This window comes from Leptosomus discolor, chromosome 1, assembly GCF_034619465.1.
Source record: "Leptosomus discolor isolate bLepDis1 chromosome 1, bLepDis1.hap2, whole genome shotgun sequence".
Taxonomy (NCBI): Eukaryota; Metazoa; Chordata; class Aves; order Leptosomiformes; family Leptosomidae; genus Leptosomus; species Leptosomus discolor.
This window is the reverse complement of record NC_141391.1, coordinates 93,936,642-93,956,823: the sequence shown is the minus strand read 5'-3', so window position 1 is coordinate 93,956,823 and position 20,182 is coordinate 93,936,642. Positions and strand designations below refer to the sequence as shown.

The following is a 20,182-nucleotide window of genomic DNA, read 5'->3' as shown; positions in this document are numbered from 1 at the left end:
GCCCCGCGTACAGGCTAAACATAGACAACAATTAAGGGATCTTTTATAATCTTGGTGTTTGCTAACTTTAAAGTGCTTGACTTTAATTGTTCTTTAAGAGGTATTTTAGATGCAATGTATTATTTACATTTAGGTATCTATAATGCTTGCAACCTATTTAGCTAAACAATTGCCACAAACATGCGACAGATGTTAATCCTTGCCTAAACCATACAATAAAAGACTTTTCAATGCATTTTCTGCACTTGAGGGTTTTTTTATATTGAAATAGTCCTACTTAAATTATTATTTGTTATGTTTAAAGATCTTGAATAGTTTAACCTGTAGAACATGGAGTGCTCAAACTTCCAGATTGCCATTTTTTTTTTTTCCCTCCCCTATAGGCAGTTTTATATGTATAATAATTCTGTGAGCTTAGGCCTTAAACCAGCTGAAGGACTTATGTCACCAAAGATCTCAATCACAGATTTTCAGAAGGAGAAGCCACAGTTCAAAATGCTTCCTTTAGATGAGAATTGCCTATTAACTAGCCGAAAATTGGCAGCAATTGGTTCTAAATCTCCAATCGAAGAAGTAAGTTAAATACTTTAGTAATCTAAGCATAATATGTTTACCATGTAAAAAAGCATAAGAATTTTGATCCTGCTCTGAGAAGATGTCTTGTGCTTATCACAGATTTGGGGTGGGCTTAGTGCTATACCATCTTCTACCCAAGAGAAGGAAGACTGTAGTCTAACTTTGACATCCAAGCAGGTTCATCAAATACTCATTGGTAAGATTTTTAATTTGGTTACTAAATGCATGTGGTTGTTATAAAAGCATGTGGTTATAGTAACACAATTTATGTTCATAATTGTTCACCTTAAACAGAAAATAGCTTAATTTGGTAGTAGCTTGATATCTACAGTACTGTTTATCTAGAAAATACTGGGATATGATTAGGTATGAACATGGGAAGGGAGACCTGCCTTTAAAGACTGCTCATACTACAGCCTATTATAGAGAAATGAATGCAGCATAGTATAAAGTTTGCTCATACCCTTATGCCTTGTTATTGAATAGTGTCTGGACCAGCATTAATATCAGTGAGATTCATGGGAGTGTTCAGAATGTTTCTGCGAATTAACAGTGAACAGTGATATCACAAAAAAAAAAAAAACTTCTTCAGGATTCTCCTTCAAAATAATTTCAGTGGAGTACACCTTCTAAAATCTGTGAGGGACTCATCTAGTAACAGCACTTGGTACTAAAACTGCTCTATTTTAAGGTCAATTTTTCCTCAGTAGAATTATTTATCAGCAAAGTAAAAATTTTCAGTATTTTCTGGGCTTTTTTTATTTTCCGTGAAGCCAGAACTTGAATATGGTACAGCTGTGTATATTGATTCACTTGGGGAAAGGTAGAATAAGAGAAACATTAATACAAAAAGTACTTAAAGTTTTCTAAGATGTTTAATGAGTGCCGTGAGCACTGAAGTTTGCAGACCAGTATAAAAACTGGTGATAACAGTAGATAAAGCAGTGAGAATTCTGTCGCCATCAAATTACATGAGTTATTAAATCAGATGGTTACGTATCAGGGAGCAACACAGAGGTTAAGCACATAAACTCTCAGTAAATTGCTGGTTATCTAGCCATTTACATATCTGATTAACAAAAAGAAGTATGTATGATTATTGATAATGCCTTCGTAATTAGCACATTGCTTTTCCTATTTTAATAGCTGGCTAACACAGAATGAAGAAATAAATGTTAGTGCTGGCTTTTGAGTTGTACTGCTAAAAATGTTCACAGCACGTACATGGTATTTACTTCCAAATTTTAGTGTGAGGTAGTTCTGCTACAGGATTGTTGTAGCTGACTAATTCTGTAATTTGAGGAACTGAAATATTTTGATCATAATGTTTGAATAGTTACACTTCCTTGCATTAACTTTTCCTTTTTAATGTTGAAGAGCTTATTTCTTATATATTCCAGGTCCTTCTACTATGGATTTTGGTGAAGTATGTGTGTATTCTACAACAGCCAGAAAACTGCACATCATCAATAACTTGTTAGTTCATATATGGATACAAATTATGGTTGAAATTGATGAATTACGGCAGACGAGTCCCTTGTCTCAGGTGGTGCCTCCTCTTACAAAGACTCATATTCCAATTGTATTTGAGACAAACACTCTTGGAATGTTTAAAAAGTAAGGCTTCTTATGTTTCTCTTGATTTACATAGATTCTTTGCAGTAGTAGAGCAAAAAGAACCTCATGTGACTGGTAAACTTAGTGTAATCATGGTGTTAATGGTGTACACTCATTTATGGTGATATTTAAATAATTAATGCAGTTTTATGGAGCAAAATTTTGCTAGTATAGTAATGATTCTCAGGCTTTAAAAAAACCCAACAAACTGTCCTGTCAAAAGCCCATATAGCCACAGGTATTTCAGGGAAAAAAGTTTGCTATTACAGTGTATTTATTAGGAGGAATTTTCTGGAAAATACTGTGTTCTTTCCAGAATAGTGTTGCATCACTGCATCTATGCTCAGATCTTTTGATGCAGCTCACGGGTAAATAAATAGGCAAATGTTTCTAGTCTTCTGGTATGGAGATGAAACTGTCACTTTACTACTGATGTTGAAATGACTGTGTGAGGTTGATTATCCTTTGGGATGCTCCTCACTTTTGACATGATATGACTTGTATGCAATACAATTACAAATATCTTTCTCTTGTCAGTCTTAACTGTGTGTGCACGCTCAGTTCTTTTGTTTTTTCTTGCTAATTATTATATTTCACACAAATTTTACTTTGACTACAATGTAATAAATACATTAAAATATTGAGAAATATATGTTTTTGTTACAGATCTTTCACTTACACGATAAACAACCAACACCATGGGCAAGTGCTGGTAGTTGCAAATGCAGTATCTGTTGAACTCGAGCTGTCTGCAAGGGAACTGATTTTAAAACCTATTCCTGGGTACCTAGCAGAGACAGAATTTAGAGCAACTGTGAGGGTATACAATCCCAGAAACCATCCTGCTGAATTTGCTTGGAAACCTATAATGACAGATAAAGGAACTGCATTTTCTATACAGCCAGCCAAAGGTATGCTCCGCAAGTACAGTCTGTGTGCACGTATCTTAAATGTCAGTAACATTAAATAAGACAAATATTCAGCTGATGCTATAAACTATATTTTTTTCAGATTTGGGTCAGTGTCAGTGCATCCCGAAAGTAGTATCAGATCAGAGTGTTAATACCACAGCAGCACTCCCTGTATAAGCCCTACCCTGAGTCCATACTCAGTCCAGTTCGTTGTTTCTGTGTCCAGCCAGCAGGACTTACATAACCATTTTTCTCAGCACACATTGCTGATATTTCAAATGTGAGGCAGCTATTTAATGGTAGTTAGCAATATTATACAGCTCATCAGGACAGAAATTTTCCAAAAGCACGGTATGAATGAAGCTACTAAGAGGTTGATGTAGACAGTCTGAGCCACACAAATGGAATTCAATCTGGGATTAATTTCCACTTGCATTATGGATCGATATTTGTTGAAGTGTGTAAGACATTAGCTTTTTTACCTTCTTTCCTTTGAAAGACAGTGTTATGTAGGAGTCTGTTGGAGCTCCATTATTGAAGAACTAACTGCTAACTGAATTCGCATTACACAATTGAAACAAGACTTGGCTCGATCAGGAGCTTGGTGTGCTCTGATTCTTGAGAAATGATATTTCTGGTGATAGGATTTCAGACTCAATTGTAAGCAAGAAAATGTATATGGTGTCTCCCAAAGTTGTTCTACAAGAAGGGTAGTCTGTTATTTTAAATGTTGATTGTTTCAGTAATTCATGGCTAAAAAATAAGTGAACTTTGAGTGTGTTTTACTGCAGGATACTAATAAACGGATTATGCAATTGTCGTGAGAATGCAGAAACTGGTTTTATTTAATTCAGCATACTGTTCAACACCTTTGAAATGTAGCTTAGTCTTCAGTAATAGAATGTCATTTCACTTTAATGTGCTTATGTTATTTCTAATTATACAATGTAATTTGATAATTGTACATATGTATGCTATAATGTGTAAATTGTGCACCTTTATTTAGGCTTTGTGGAGGCCTATAGAGATCTGGAGTGTGAAATTGTTTGGCATCCAGGGTTCAACTCTCCAGAAGCAGGAGAATTCAACTTGTGTGTCTGTAAAGGAAACACAATTAAGTTGAAATGTTTTGCGAAGGTAACAATTCATACAGCAGATTTAGAGAAGCAAAATATGTGTTCTGTTGTGTGTTTTATTTCTAAACAAGTAATTTCTTAAATATATTTCTATTATCATGTATTCAGAAAATATTTTAGTTTCATATAGCTTCCACTTGATATGTTTGACAAAAGAATATTGCTCCAAAGTCATGATGGAGAAGGCAAGACAGACAATTTTCCTTTTTCTTGCTTTCGATGATAAGCTTCTTTTGCCACCTCAAGTTAGTTGTCCCTGTGTGTTAAGTGGTAATTTTTCTTCTTGGCTCACCTAGGTTAGCCAAACAAAGATTGAGAGGTGGTATGATATTTCTTTATGTATGTATTAAAGGGATAGAAATCAACAGGGGGGGCTGTGTGTGGGAAGGTACGTTTCAGAGCTTTAGGGTAACAACGGGTTGTAATGTAGTTTTGTAATGTTATTTGAACATGGTATTTGATAATTTGAAAAGCAGTGTTCTGGATAGTCTTCTAAACACTGAAATTCAGCTTAGGTTGTTAACTCATTACATGCCGGGTAGTGTGAAGGAGACAGACTTTTTAATTTTTTTTCCCCCCCATCGTATTCTACTGGCTGCATGCTCTGGAACTTCCATTTTGGGAGCCTAGAAAACTTTTACCTGCCTTTTGATGTGCCTGCTTTCTCTTTTACACACACCACCCACCCCGCCCCCCCCAATAGTTTTTTTTCATGTCTTCCTCTTCTTTTGAAGCCTTGGAAACTGCTGTATGTAAACCAGGATGTGTGTAAATTAGAATATTGGCATTTCTACTGCTATTAAAATCTCTGAAGTATCTTGTCCTGATCACACATTTAGGAGTAAAAAAATGTCATGGAGATATTAAATTAAATTTAATTGAAGTATGTTATTTGTCTTGAAATTAGCCCAGAAATATCTCTGGGATTGTGTCTGTTCACTTTGAATCTCAATAAGTTCAATATATTGAGTAAATCTTGCCTCACATTTAAACCTTGTTTGTCTATTTGAATACTTCTAAATTACGCATTTCCAAAAGTATATTAGCTCATTTTGTAATGAAAAGAAAATTAGGCTGAATTATTTATTTGTACTTAGTATGTTATTTAGTTTTCTTGTTTTCTCTTCTTTTTTTTTTTTTTTTTTTTTTTTTAATAGCTTGGTACCACTAAAGTTCAGTTTATGGAACAAAGGATACCCTTCAGTCATAGTCCAATGGGTTTTACTACTTGTAAGACGGCCATTCTTCAAAACATAGGATACAATCATGCATACTTCCAAGTAAGCTAAAACTATTTTTAGCATATTTAATTCCTTGGAGTGGGGAGGAATTGAGCCCATTCTATCGGATCATGTTACAGTTTTGTGTTCTCAGTTATTAGAAACTCACCTACTTAAGTTTTTGTCTGTTTTTCTGAAGAAACAAGTTCTACATTAATAAGAATTCTGTCCCTCTGTCAAATTTGGATTGGTGGATAGGTGGCCTGACGGACAGGGAAAGTCGTAATGGTCTAAAAGATTCTGAAAGTTTCATGAGAACCAGTGGTGAGGGTAGAATGCCATAATGGTGTACCCTATGAAGAAGTTACAGCTTGGATATTTTCATATTTTGAGAGACAGAGCAAACTGGCTAGTCATCCTGTTCATGCTGGCTGCCCAGTCAGTGCATAGACCCAGACCAGTCTCAGTAAATGTGATTACTTTGCTAGGCTAACATCTGAGAGGAAGATAGGCTGTATTATAATTGGATAAGAGGTGAGATGGATGCCAGAGTGGGTAAAGACATAATACACAAATTAGTAGGAAACCTAACCTCACTAGTTCTCCTGATCATAGAGTAATTTGCTGTATTTTTTTAGTGAAGAAAACTAAGTTTCATTGAAATCCTCAGAATTTTTGTGACTGTTATTATGGTACTAAAACTCAATTAATTTATTTTGATTTCTACCATATTTCTCTGTTTATCAATGGAGCATTGTAATAACAAGTACTATTACTACATTCTTACAGGACAGTTCTCTAAGAATAAAGTCAGCATAATCAATAAAAACAAACAAACATACCCAGCCTTTTAAGCCTCCACAAGTTACTCTTAAGCCAACAGGTTGGTTGGTCTTGGTCATTATCACTTATGTAGCTGTACTTTAAAAAGTTATCTGTTTGGAGTGCATTGGAATAGAACAAAATTCTATTTTGTCCTTACTAACTGTGTGTAAACTGAATATTTACTCCTAGTATTATTACTGAACTTTACAGTATTAGGATCTCATGTCCAGTCTACTTGCTCACATTCATGTGAATGTCAAAAAAAGAAATGATGAGTTTATCTGTCGCTGAAAAAATGCTTCATAGAATTTTCTGGAGACTTGCTAGATATTAAGTCTTACTTTTAATAACTTCATGAAAACAACCCGAAAACCAGAATGTAAAATTTCCAACTGGTGTGCAAAAATTATTTCATAGTAGAGACTGACAGTCATCGTGTTTAGGAATCCATTACTTTATTTTGTTTAGTCATATTTTTGTTCCAAACTTCTAAGTCCAAGTTAGCATTACATGTTATGAAAATTCTCCTTGTAAGAATATAAAATCGTCAAGATAGGTGTATCGGTATTTAAAAGCAAAACACAAAAACATTCCCCCTGCCCTTTTCAGTATTATTAATTTTTTACATTTGTGTTTGAAGGTTCTTGATTCAAACCCACTGCCTGGAATGATGATCACCCCTTCTGAAGGGGTGATACCTGTGGGAGGCCACGCTGATCTCAACGTCTATTTCACTCCAAGTGCAAAAATGAGTTTTGATACAAGAGTGGAGGTATTCAAAACTGGAAGAACTTTGTCTTTTGAGTGTTATGTTGTGGGTTTATGTGTGGAGATGTACGCACATTGCGCATCTTTTGGATTTTATCTCCAGTGTTCTAATGCTTTTTAAGAAACAAAAAAAAGTTGTCTTATAGCAGTTGATGGCTGCCATAATCTGTTCTGTTTTGCCTCAGTCCTGCTCTGAAGTATCGAAACAGCCTCTCAGTTTGAGCTGATTCGTGTTATACCATTGGCAAGCTGTTGAAACTAATGTGCGATTGTCTTTAGAAGGTCATGTAGATGTATCTGCAGTTTATATGATCTGTAGAGGAGCAGGACTGGAATAGTACAGTATCTTTAATTTCTTGGTTTCTTTTTGTGATCATCCCGGAGATGGATTTACTAGTAGATTTGATTTGATAATCGGAGTGAAATAATCATCTAATCATGTTTTGTCTTCTGTGTGCCTGCTTCCTGCACTTGTCCTTGGCCAGGTAAATGAGAATGGGGAAAAGAATGCTATCACTGTTCTGATCTTTGCTACCTTTTCTGACTAATCCTGGATTCTCCATCTTCTGTGTCTGCCTATGTTATGCTCCCTAAACCTAGTATCCGTTTTCTTTTTCTGTTTCTAAAACAGTTTTAGCATTGCTCAGATCGATAGTATGATCTGAGCAATGGTATGTTATACCAGCACCTCTGTCAAGCAATTTGTGTTGCAGTATACTTTCCAATCCTCACAGCTGCTGAATAGATCTAACCCATCCACTGAGACTTCTCCTGTTGGAGAAAACTTCATTCTAGTGATACAGCCTCCTGCAACATTATTTTTGTCTGCAGAAAACTTGTTGTTCCTAAAACTTTGTTGGTTTGATTTTTATTTTTTTATTTTTTTTTTTAAATTGAAATCTATGACTTTTCCAGATATGGTATGCCACAGAGGCATGGTTGGTTCTTCTTTGAAGCCAGATCTCGCTGGAATCTGTGTGTATATATATGTTCTAGAAAATGAAGGCATTTTCTTTACTACTTTATATTTCTGTAACAAAAATGCAGTATATTTTAAGGGCCGAGTTATTTTCATATTTTTATTACAAATTATGCTGAGTGTCTCTCTCCACTTTGTATCTGTGGGGTAGGTTTGTTTTGTTGTTTGGTGGTTTTTTTTCTCCCATGTAGTTATGATAGATTTGGTGATATACTTACGTTAGAATGACCTTGTCAACAATCACACTGTTGTCCATTCACTTAGGTAGCGGTGCGAAATTCAGGAGTATTAGTGCTTAGGATTGGTGGATTCGTAGAGATCCCTGAAATAAACATTAATGTGGTAAGTATGAAGAAATTGTAGCAATTGGTGATATTGCTAGTGTTTTCCTTCGTATAGGTGTCAAAGTGACTCATCCCTACTTCATATTTTTCGTTTTTTCTTACTTCCTGAGAAAATTATCAAAGAAAAGAACTTAGGAAGGGAAATTAAAAACTAAATGTACGTATAAGAATTGCACTAAATGATAGCTCACAGCTTTGGCTTTTGAACTTGACAGTCTGGAAAAAGTATGTTAAAAGGCAGAGGATTTCTTTAAGGTGGTTTATAGGGGAAAAAAAAAATGCAATAAGGGGAAAAGGAGTACACTAATCTGTGTACTGAATGATGAAAACTTTCCTGGTGGCGTAACTGGACTTCTGTACTGAATTCTAAACTGTTACGTTTCATGTCCTGGAAAGATTTTAAAGATAAGGGTTATGCAAGACAATTGATTAACCAAGACTGTTATTGTGTCATAAATTGTGAATCTTTGAATAATTGTATTTTTCACATTTTGCTATAAACTTGACTTCACAGTGCTTTGACCCAATATTTTCTTCTTTAAACTTACAGGAACGATTTGACTTTGGTGGTGTTTATGTTGGTTCTACAAAATCAATTCCCTTTGTGCTGCAGAACAATGGACAAGCGTGTACCAGAGTGGAGTTTGATTTTTCTAAGTATAAGGATTTTAAATTGAATGCTAATGACCATTCAGGTATTTGCTTTTGCTAAATCAGAATTTTCATTAAATAAGGAATGGATAATGCTAAGAGAAAATCTGTCAGACTATTTCTGGTGTACAAATTTTCTGGTTTAAGAAAACCTAAAGCAGTTATTTTAAAAGTGCTGCTTAATATAAATTAAGAGGAGACATTTTGATTTGCCTGTAAAGTGACAAGTATATTTAAAAAAAAACCCCAAAACAAACCCTCTCACCAGTTGAAAATAAAAAAACCCCAAACAACCAACCAAAGCCAAGCAGCTATACTCATTTCCTATTCATGGACTTTTACCCACTGTTTTGATGTTTACCCTTCAGTTAATTCATATCAGTGTAAGGGTCCAGACTTTGCTTTTTTTCCTAATGGTACAGGGTGTCTGCAGGTTAATCACAGGACCTCTGTTTTGCATGATGCCCAACTTGGAATGACATTAGGGCATTACGTGGAATTAGATTACTGTTTGTTTCTTGACAGAGCTAGTGCAGATTCTTATCTTTCACTCATTGTTGCTTATCCCTTTTCTACTTCAGTCCTGGCACGTCCTTTGTTGTTCCATCTTTACTCATGAGAGAGTTTTGCGGCTATGCTCATATGGTCTCACCCCTGCAAGCTCAGGAAATCAGGACTCTCTCTTTTACAAGGCAGTATTATAATATTTAATTATATCTTTATGTGGATGATGAAAAAAAATGATCTGACAAGAACAGAAGGGGTTTCTTACCATCTTGTGGACTTGAAAGGAAAGGTGTGGGCTCCTAGTCAGTCATCTTAACTTTTAAGAGAACTGTTAGACTGTCTACAACAGGCAACTAGCCAGCGTGGGAATCAACTCGTTGCACGTGATTTCTAGATCAGTTTGTGCTTGAAACAAGTAATATGACATCCAGTCAGGTCCAGTGCTGTGCAAATGGTGAATACGGGATGAATACTGATCTTGGAGGAATGTTTCCTAGATTATTGGAAACCTATGCTTCTGCCAGTGCCTTAAAATTGGATGTGAAAGTCTGAAAAATGAAGCAAACCTTACTGCTATACTTCTGTAGTGTAGACTATCCCTAAAAGTCATTTAGAAAAATAGTTTCAGCCAACTATTTTTCTCACTGTGGTATTATTTAGTTAACTATTTTTGCCTAACACTTTTATTCAAAGGTAATTTTTTTCTGAAATATTGTGTTCTCCCAAACCAATAACTTTAATGGAAATTGCTGGTGATTAGCACTTCTTAAAATTATGTCCAGAATGCTTATGAGAAATCCTATATTAATTTGTAACTTTGTGATAAATGTTTATCATACAAATATGTAGATACCTTAAGTTGGAAATCACTTCGAAGTACTGCAACTATTACAAAGTGGAAATTTAGTCTAATAACATCTGTAATCTGATTCTGAATTTTGTTTGACAGTGGTTGACTACTGTTCTTCAAAGCCTTATTTGTATTCAGTTAACTTAAAGGGAAAGTCGGCTTCACAATGCTTGTTGTCCTTCATGCCAAAAAAGGTAGGTTTACGTCACAGTGGTGATTATGCTAAATTAAAGTCATGCTCTGTGATATTTCTATGGTGAAAGAATATAGACATTTTAGTGTGTGTAATAGTTTTATAATAGTAATGGAATTTTTAATAAAACAAGTTCTGAAATAACCTTTATAAAAATTTTGCTGCTTTCCTTAAATGTTTGTGTACACAAAGAAAACACACTTTCCCAATGAATTAAAAATGGAAAAGATATAAACTTAAATTGAAGTGACTTACCATGCATTCATTAAATCATTCAACAAACTGGCAGCCATTTTCTTTCTGCAGCTGTGTTTGTTTTAACTCTCAGATGACTGAGGGACTGCAAAAGTAGAAGAGTTTTATGTGTCATAGAGATTGGCAAAGTTGCTTTTTGATTGAGCTATTTGAAGGAAATAAATTGAAGATATGAGACTTTACAGGTTAGTTTTACATCAGGAAGATAGCATTTTATTGGCAGTAGGTGTCAATAGAGAGTGCTGTAACAAATTTTAAATCTAAACCTATCGAACAATGCTTTAGAAATGGAGGGTTTGGAGTTTCTGCATGTTTGCAGAACAATGAACTAAAAAGAAACTTAGTCTTTGATACTATGAACCAGCTTCAGAACAAACAGCTGGGGGCCACTTTGACAGCACATAAACCTGTTGCATTAGCTGCATTTTTACCTTAAACTATATGAGTATCAGAGAGAACGCATCTAGGGAGGATCAACAATATTGTTTTTCACGCCCCCCCCCCCCCCCCCCCCCCCTTCCCCAGCACTTTAATTTTGGAATAAATTGGAATTCCTTTAATTCAGATAATATTTGCATATTACAGGCTATATCTGCTAACACTGAATTTTTTTTTTCCTCCTATTATTACTGTCAGCTTAGATTTTTTTTGTACCATGGAAGCTATTGTAAAATAACTGATGGTGTGAATTTATAGCTCATTCACTACTTTGAGATGATTTTTGCTGACAGAATATTAGTCAATAAATTAATAAAAAGTGATCTATTTCAAACCAAATTAATTTCCTCCTGTATCGCAGCAGGCCTTGAGGTTAGGGGAGAATCAGTACATGTCGTGTCTTTAAGTATCTTGACACTGTCTGATGCAACATTGTCATAAGCAAGGTGTCAGATTTAGACTAGATACAGTGAGATACAGTGTTAGGAAAGTATGTAATTGTTTGCAAAATGGTACGTACAGAATATTACCAGTGAGCTATTATCAAACTGGAGAGGAACTCAATAAGGAAAAATGCTGATATTTCCGTTTAAGTAGGAAGGGTTAATAATAGAAATGCAAGACTAGATAATGCTGTTGGAGTAATCTATGTGCATGGTATTGTAGATCACAAGAATTAAAAGTAGAGGCAGACTCCATATCAGTTTATATAAATAGCAATAATGTTGGTGAAGTAGTAAAAATAATTTTTGTAATTATTCTAATCAGTGCTGATAACACTTCAGCTAGAACACTTTTCCTATTTGGGATGACATGCTTGAAGAAAGAAGTGGAGAAAATTTCCCTGGGAAAGAAGGTCCAAAAGAAAGCAATGGAAATGATCAGAACTCCAGAAAAACACAAACTGCTGTTTAAAAAAAAAAAAAAAAAAAAAAGCCAGCTGGATTAGATTAGCTAGAAAAACTCATTGTAGCATAAAGATTCAAATATTGGAATAAATAACCTGTTATCTCCCTTATTGAGGCTTTTAAGAAGGGTTTGGACAAACATCACCAGAAATGCTTCACTCTCTCCCAAGGGGGAAAGTCATCTGTCAGACAATCACATTTGTCCGTTCTAGAAGCATAACCTAACAGTGTGTTGTTGCTGCAAAGATGAATTTCTGACCCCACTAAGGCCAGTGTTAAGGCTCTTAATAATTATGAATACACTATTTAGTGTCTGTCTCTTGCTAAGTGAGAAATTCACACTGGTTAAACAATAACTAATACAAAGGAATATAGATTTTTTATCCTGAAATGATGAAATTGGAATGTGGAAAGGCTAGCTTCCCTTAAAAATAAAAAGTAGTACATAAAATAGCACGGAGCCATGTAAAGTGAAAATGAGGAAAAGACTGATTGAACTTTTAATGAGAAGATGTATATTATTACTGTTCTTACTGCCAAGCTTTGAAACTGAATTAGTTTTGATTTTTATTTTACCAGTAAAGTCCTCTGAGATGCATATTTCACTTACAAAAGCAACCTGTTTTACCAGCATTCTTTGAAAGAACGGTTTTCAACTTAAAGTGCTGTGGAATACTTATGATTTTTTTTTTTTTTTAATTCTAATTGAAAGATTGTCAATAGAAATGAGAAACAAAATCATAGAATCATCATAGAATGCATTGGGCTGGAAGGGACCCCCAAAGGTCATCTAGTTCAACCCCCCTGCAGTGAGCAGGGACATCTTTAGCTAGATCAGGTTGCTCAGAGCCTGACCTTCAATGTCTCCCTGGACAGGGCCTCCACCACTTCTCTGGGCAACCTGTTCTAGTGCTTTACCACCTTTATGGTAAAGAACTTCTTCCTAATATCCAACCTAAATCTACGCATTTCTAATTTAAAACCACTATCCCTTGTCCTATCGCTACGTGCCCTTGTAAACAGTCCCTCCCCACCTTTCCTGCAGGCCCCCTTTAAGCAATGGAAGGCCGCTGTAAGGTCTCCCTGGAGCATTCTCTTCTCCAGGCTGAACAACCCCAACTCTCTCAGCCTGTCTTCATAGGGGAAGATGATTAAGTTTTGTCAAGTATTTAACAGAAGTATTTCTAGTCTACACTATAGATGAAGTTTTCTTTTTTTTTTTTTTTCCCCCCCTGTTAATCTCAGTAGCTGAAAGGACACTGTTGTGTATAAGATCTAAACCACATACATATCGATGGAAGCCATAACCTGAAATCTGACAGCTCTGTTCTTGCTTATGCCATTGGATTTCTCTGGTGATAGTGCTGCTGTACAAAGTGATTCTTTTTTCTGCACTGTATTGGAAAAGACTGTAGTGGAAGGTCACTTGTGTCTCTTACAGATTAGTGAAATACCAACTCTCTAAAAACTTAAATCGCCTTGCTCCTTTCTGCCCTCCCTCCCTAATTGTCAAAACAGGGATTTTATTTGCCTCCCAGTACTCTATTTCCCACTGTCACCATTAAGCTCCATTGATATTTTCTTTACTTGTCAAATTGCAGGATGAATTAAGAGTAGAAATGTTGCTACTGACACTGCTGTAAATTCAAGTGATTAACTAATATTTCTGAAGACTACTGAAATAGCAGATGGTTCTTTATTATGTTTGATTTCACTTGTCATCTGAACTACTGTTCAGTATTACTGTTCGTTATTGATGAGCATTTCCAACTGTCTTTTGGTATTGGCGTTATGGTAATCTAACTGAAGAGGGGGTTATATCAGTTGGCAGTCTGCTTTAATTAGGATATAAATTTGGGAAAAACTTATTCTTTCATTTGACTGGACCTATTTTGTTACTGCTCTTCTTAAAAAAAAAAACAAACCAACAGTCAACCAAAAAAACCCCTGTAGAATATGTTGTATCTATTGATTACAGACTTTCTGATGTCATGCTTTTTTAGTATTTCAAACTCTGGGTCTAAATGTTTTTCCAATCTTGAGAATAGTTTTTTGGCAAACAGAACAACTTCCTTCAGAAGTAAGGGAATAAAGAACTTTCCTAGGGCACCTTATGCCTCACAGCCAACTAATAAGTGCTGCTCTAATGAAATGTCCTTATTTTTTTCCCATTTCCCTCCATGTGCTTACAGTCTTTCTGTCTCCTTTTGCCTTTGGTGCTGGGTAAGCTCACTGTACAACCAGTGCTTCCCTTCTGCTCCAGGTGTATTACTGCCTGCCTGTCAGGGTGCAGCTTATTTACTGCTAGGCAAGACATGCCCAAATACAACCTACAACCCACTGGTGGTCACAAGTTAACATCACTGAGAGTTAGTGCAGCACTGACAGCTGGCAGTAATAGCACTGACTAATGGTAAGTGAAGTTATCTTGGAAAAGTATCAATCATCTGGATGAGGGGATTGGGTGCTCCCTCAGTAAGTTTGCAGATTACACTAGATTGGGCAGCAGTGTTGATCGGCTTGAGGGTAGGAAGGCTCTGCAGAGGGACCTGAACAGGCTGGATCGATGGGCTGAGACCAACTGGATGAGGTTCAACAAGACCAAGTGACAGGCCCTGCACTTGGGTCACAACAACCCCATGCAGTCCTGCAGGCTTGGGGATGAGTGACTGAAAAGCTGCCCAGTGGAAAAGGACCTGGGGGTGGTGGTTGACAAGTGGCTGAATATGAGCCATCAGTGTGCCCAGGTGGCCAAGAAGGCCAACACGATCCTGGCCTCTATCAGAAACAGTGTGGCCAGGAGGAGTAGGGAAGTGATCGTGGCCCTGTACTTGGCACTACCGAGGCTGCACCTTGAGTACTGTGTTCAGTTTTGGGCTCCTCGTTACAAGAAAGACATTGAGATGCTAGAGCGTGTCCAGAGAAGGGCAACGAAGCTGGTGAAGGGTCTGGAGAACAGGTCTTATGAGGAGTGGCTGAGGGAACTGGGGTTGTTTAGCCTGGAGAAGAGGAGGCTGAGGGGAGACCTCATAGCTCTCTACAACTACCTGAAAGGAGGTTGTAGTGAGGTGGGAGTCAGTCTTCTCCCATGTAACTAGTGACAGGACAAGAGAAAACATCAAGTTACGCCAGGGGAGGTTTAGACTGGACATGCGGAAAACTTTCTTTACTGAAAGAGTAGTCAAACATTGGAGTTAGAACAGGCTGCCCAGGGAAGTGGTGGAGTCACCATCCCTGGAGGTATTCAAAAAACATGTAGACGTGGCACTTTGGGACATAGTTTAGTGGTCATGGTGGTGTTAGGTCAACAGTTAGACTTGATGATCTTAGAGGTCTTTTCCAACCTTATGGTTCTAACTAAATATGTTGCCCAGTATGGCATGACTAAAGGAAGCATCTGGAAGTATATGTACCCCCCCGGACGCTGTAGCTCTTCTTTAATTTAACTCCTCCTAATTAGAATACCAATAAAAAGCATAGTTCTGTTAAGAAAGTGGTCCGGGTACCAGCATCTCTTACTGTGGTCAGAAACTCTCAGTGGTTACTGATTCTTAAAACATTCCCCATTGGATCAGAGTTCTTTATCATTCTATGTCAGCTATATTTTCCCCCTTTTCTCAACAGATTTCTTCCTCATTTTTCCTGACTTTCCAGTCTTGAAAAAACTCTAATCTTCTCTGTATTGAACTTCTCCTATTCAGGTTTCATGCTTGCAAGTGATATTTCCTGCCTCTTCACTTGAACAGCTGTTTCTCTGATCTCATCACCATTTTCTGGACAACTGCTCTTGCCCATCTTGCCTCCCAGCTGCTACAAACCTTCTGTGTCCTGTTGAGTTACATCCTTTTCTGTCTGCCTTCTGATTCTACTAAAACATCCTGCTGTTGTTGTAGTTGTTACTGATAACACTACCCCATAAACCAATAGAAAAAACACTGTTACTGATGTTATTGCTAAGAATGGATATACTACAACTAAGCAAAAATTAAAATAACTCAAAGTGTTGATTAGAAAAAACCAACCACAGAAGCATGACATTATTTTAATATGCTTAAAAATTGTATTAAAACTACTTGAATTATTAATGTAATGTTTCAGTTAATTTAGTCATGACTGCAGTCTTGAATTCTCCTGCTAAAATCAACTTGGCAATAGGTTTGCTTTTGCCTCAAAAAGCTTCAAATCAACAAATAAATACATAGGAACTCTGAATAGCTCCTATAATTTTCACTAAAACGTAGTATCTGCAAGTACATGTGATATCAAAAGATGCTCTTAGTGATGAAGTATGTTGGCATGCTTATAAGATACTATCTAAAAAATTGAGATAATTCTCCCAATATTCTAAGTGGTAAAATCAAGTTCATGCATTATAGATGAGGCTAGGATGCTTCTCAGACACAGCCTGGCTGTGCCTTGTTATTCCAGCATCTCAGAAGGTGTTAGAGGTGATAACTCTCTCCAGTAAGGTGGAGAGCCCTTAACCTTGGTGTTTGTTAGCTGTGGAAGTCAGAGCTCTGAAATCAGTACGCAAAAATACAAGTAGGTAGGTAAACTAGTAAATATCGTATTTGTATACAGGCTGCATGCCTTTCTTTTCTGTTTTGATATAACTTTGAGAGATCCTTCAATTACGTTTCAGGTTTTTTTCACTGCAGTATAAGGAGGTGCAGTGTAAGCTGAATGTGTGGTGGGCTGGGCAGTGTTCTCATTTCAGAGCTGAAGAGAAAAAAAAATTTCTTGTCGTTAAACAAAAAAGGACAACCAAACAAAAAACCCCATGACTATCTGGCCAAATATCTGTTGTAGCTCCCTCATTCCTATCTGGAGATAGAGCTAAGAATTATTATTAATAATATTATTTATGGATTGATTGCTAACAGTGATTATTTTTGAACCAAGATTTAAATTGTACTGTCTAAGAAGCATAGAAGCGTGGCCTTTCTGATCATGGTGCACTCTGTCCAGGTAATAGTGAGGAGCACCTCATTCCTTTCATTTTGTGCCAGGGAAACAGGCAGCGTGTGATCACTTTAAATATTTGCTGATCTTTGATCCTCAACTATTACTGTGTTTCTCCAGGCAGGGTGAGCCACCTGCCACCATCAGTCTCGTGCGTGGTCTCGTAAGGAAAGCAGGCAAAGCAAGGGGCAGGAGCATACTGCTTCAAAATTACTTTTTTTTTTTTTTTTTTCCTTTTTATGCCTGTTGGAAAATAACAAATTCCAGCATCCTGGAGAAAAGACAAAATACACAGCTGTGTAATAATGAAGCCTATGAGGGTCTTTGATTGAGATAAATGGAGCAAGTCACACCTGTCAGAGCTTATTGCTTAAGCTTTTTGTAGAGAAGTGACAGGTGGTTTTGGTTTGTTTGGGTGTTTTCAGCATTTTTAGTGACGTAATTATTTTCAAAATGAAAGAACAGAATTCATGGTGTACGAAATTTAATTCTATGGAAAATCTGTAGCTGTGGAATTACAGGTATTGCTGGTGCATCATCTCTGACCATATACAAGGGAAAGATTTAGTTATATTTCAGTGTTTTGAATGATGGCTTTGAACGCAAGTTACATTATTCATTGTGGAAAGCTGCTTATCTGTGATATAAAGCTGGGGAATTTAGGCTGCATGAAAGATTTAAGTACATTTTAAGGAAAAAGCTTATGTTAAATCTGAGGGGAGATTGAGAAGGTGTTGTATACAGTTGCAGGACACAAACCCTTGGTTTTGCAGTTAGGTTTAAGTTTGAATCAAACTGATTTTTTCTAATTTTCATTACACTTTCCTATCCTTGTATCGTTGCTGAATCTGTATGTTGCTAATGCTATAAAGAAATAAACTTTAAAATCAGCCTTTACACAAAAATTCAATGACATCAAATACTTCAAGATATTTGAACAGTTTGAATGTTATTATGTGATGTCCGGATGTTTTAACTTAATTTAAAGTCATAAATTATCTTACTGATTTACTTGCAATTCCCTGTGAAGTTATACTCTGAAAGCAAGTACTGTAATTTTAGGGAGATGTCACATGTTGTTTGCGCTACATAAACCATATGATTCCTGGATTTGACAGCAAAATTTTACTCAACCCCGAGATTATATGCTGTATTACAATAATAATTAGCAAAATATATTTTATAAAGCATAAAATATATTATTGCATTGTAGCACTTAATAAAGACAGAAATGAAGTAATTGCTTTGAAAGAGTTTTTTTCAAAGTTACTTTTTTTCCCTGCTCTTAGATTCCTCTCCCCCCATCTGACAACTGTATTTGAGTTGGTTTATTTTTTATGCATAAATTTTACATAAAATACCATTTTAATTGTCACAGCTGATGGGGTAGTAGTTCCCCCTCTTGTTTCTTTCAGTATACTGAGTGTTTAGGCCTGAGGCAGGAAGCCTTTTGGCTATGTTCACTCTCCAACATTGGGCTTAGAGCTACCATGTGCTTTGTATCAAACCTCTTTCACAGATTTAAATGAATTTTAGTAGCAGAGCTTTCTTGATCAGACAGATTTCCTAAAATCAATAACTTTTATTTGTTTAGCAATTCTAGCCAAAAAATTGGAAGGTGTTTTAAAATGCCCTCTAAATAAAAGTTTGCAAGAAGATCAGCTTTATTTAAAGAATTGTTACCTTTTGGTGGCAGCCTATGCAAACATGTCCTTTTTCTGGCATCCTTTGGAGGTGTTCTATGTGAATGCGTAACAGAAAGCTCCTTTGTCTCACATGGCTAGTCTTTTTAAAGCTTCTTTTGAAGTATGTTAATTGCTAAGACTACCACATTGTAGATGATTCCTCTTTTGCAATTAATGTGCATAATTTGTGTAAATCAGGACAGGAAAAAATATTTCTTATAATGGTATAAACAATCTTGAGTGTTTGTAAAAGAACTCTCTCTAGGCTGCTTGCTTCCTGCCCCTCCCTGTATTCTCTGGTTTTTGAAGGTAAATGCAGCTTCAGAAAAATATCTCAATCGATAAATAACTGTAAAGTACTCATAGATTATTTAAAAGGCAACTGCAAGTCCACTAATAGTATAAAGTTTATTTTTTTAATATTGTCATTTTTTCGAGTCTATAATCTTACAAGAGAGAATTTTCCAGTGTAAAGTTTTAGACTTGAAATATGGATAACAAGAAAAATAATAATTGTACTTGCAAAGTGAAGTTCTAAAAAAATGAAATTGTTTTAATTCTGTTTGTTATATGTGTGTGTAAGTATGTGTATGAATTATAATATGATTTCTAGGCATATAGAAATCTTAAATAATTTTTCATTTGTAGTACAGGTTAGTTAATGTGCAGTTAATGGGGCAAAGGTACTATATATACATTTCTGTGAGATTGACTGAATTTCCACCGTTGTACTTCAAAGCAAATTTAGACTTTCAGTGAACATCATGTCTTACAAGTAGTGAATTAAGTGAGTGTCTTACATATATTTCGTTTTGTTGGCCCGTTCTTAGAAAATAAAATCCTTGTTGCATAGTAAGACTAAACCAAATTTTCCTGATAGTGGGGATGAAAACCAAATTTTGAATAGCTTCTTTGGGAGAGGGATAAAAGGATTCCACTTTTTGTTGTCCGATCTAAACATACTAAACGTAACAGCATTGATGAAGGAACAATTGCAGTGCTAGGCTATACTCCTTTGCATAGCCAATGACGTGAGGATATCTGTTATGGACTAAGCATTTTAATTTTACCAGACTTAAAAAACTTAGTGTCATTATATTGTTATATATGTCATACATGCTAGGGATGGAAAGGATTTTCTAGCTCACTTTTTACTGCAATTCTTGTGTTTCAAGTGTTAGAAATGCCCCTGTTGGGAAGTACTTGCTGGCTACAGGGAGCTGCCATGGCTGCAAATAATTTCAGAACCTGAGATGTGCAGACATCTACTCTCTGTTTTCCTTACAGTGACCTGTAATGCTTGTGAGAACTTGGTTATTTATGCATCATTTTGCATATTACACTTCTGAAGGTGTAT

The 20,182-nt window shown here is 36.1% G+C and overlaps 1 protein-coding gene across 1 annotated transcript in view; it reads left to right on the top strand.

Moving 5' to 3' along the window:
* Nucleotides 1–20,182, top strand: part of CFAP47 (cilia and flagella associated protein 47) — a 345,415-nt gene that overhangs the window by 23,749 nt on the left and 301,484 nt on the right. Inside the window, exons 12-21 of the mRNA XM_086482089.1 lie at nt 384–573; nt 676–772; nt 1,977–2,193; nt 2,860–3,104; nt 4,111–4,241; nt 5,398–5,520; nt 6,926–7,057; nt 8,297–8,374; nt 8,927–9,071; nt 10,484–10,578. Coding sequence (XP_086338215.1) covers nt 384–573; nt 676–772; nt 1,977–2,193; nt 2,860–3,104; nt 4,111–4,241; nt 5,398–5,520; nt 6,926–7,057; nt 8,297–8,374; nt 8,927–9,071; nt 10,484–10,578 — 1,453 coding nt within the window. The remainder of the gene's footprint in view (nt 1–383; nt 574–675; nt 773–1,976; nt 2,194–2,859; nt 3,105–4,110; nt 4,242–5,397; nt 5,521–6,925; nt 7,058–8,296; nt 8,375–8,926; nt 9,072–10,483; nt 10,579–20,182) is intronic.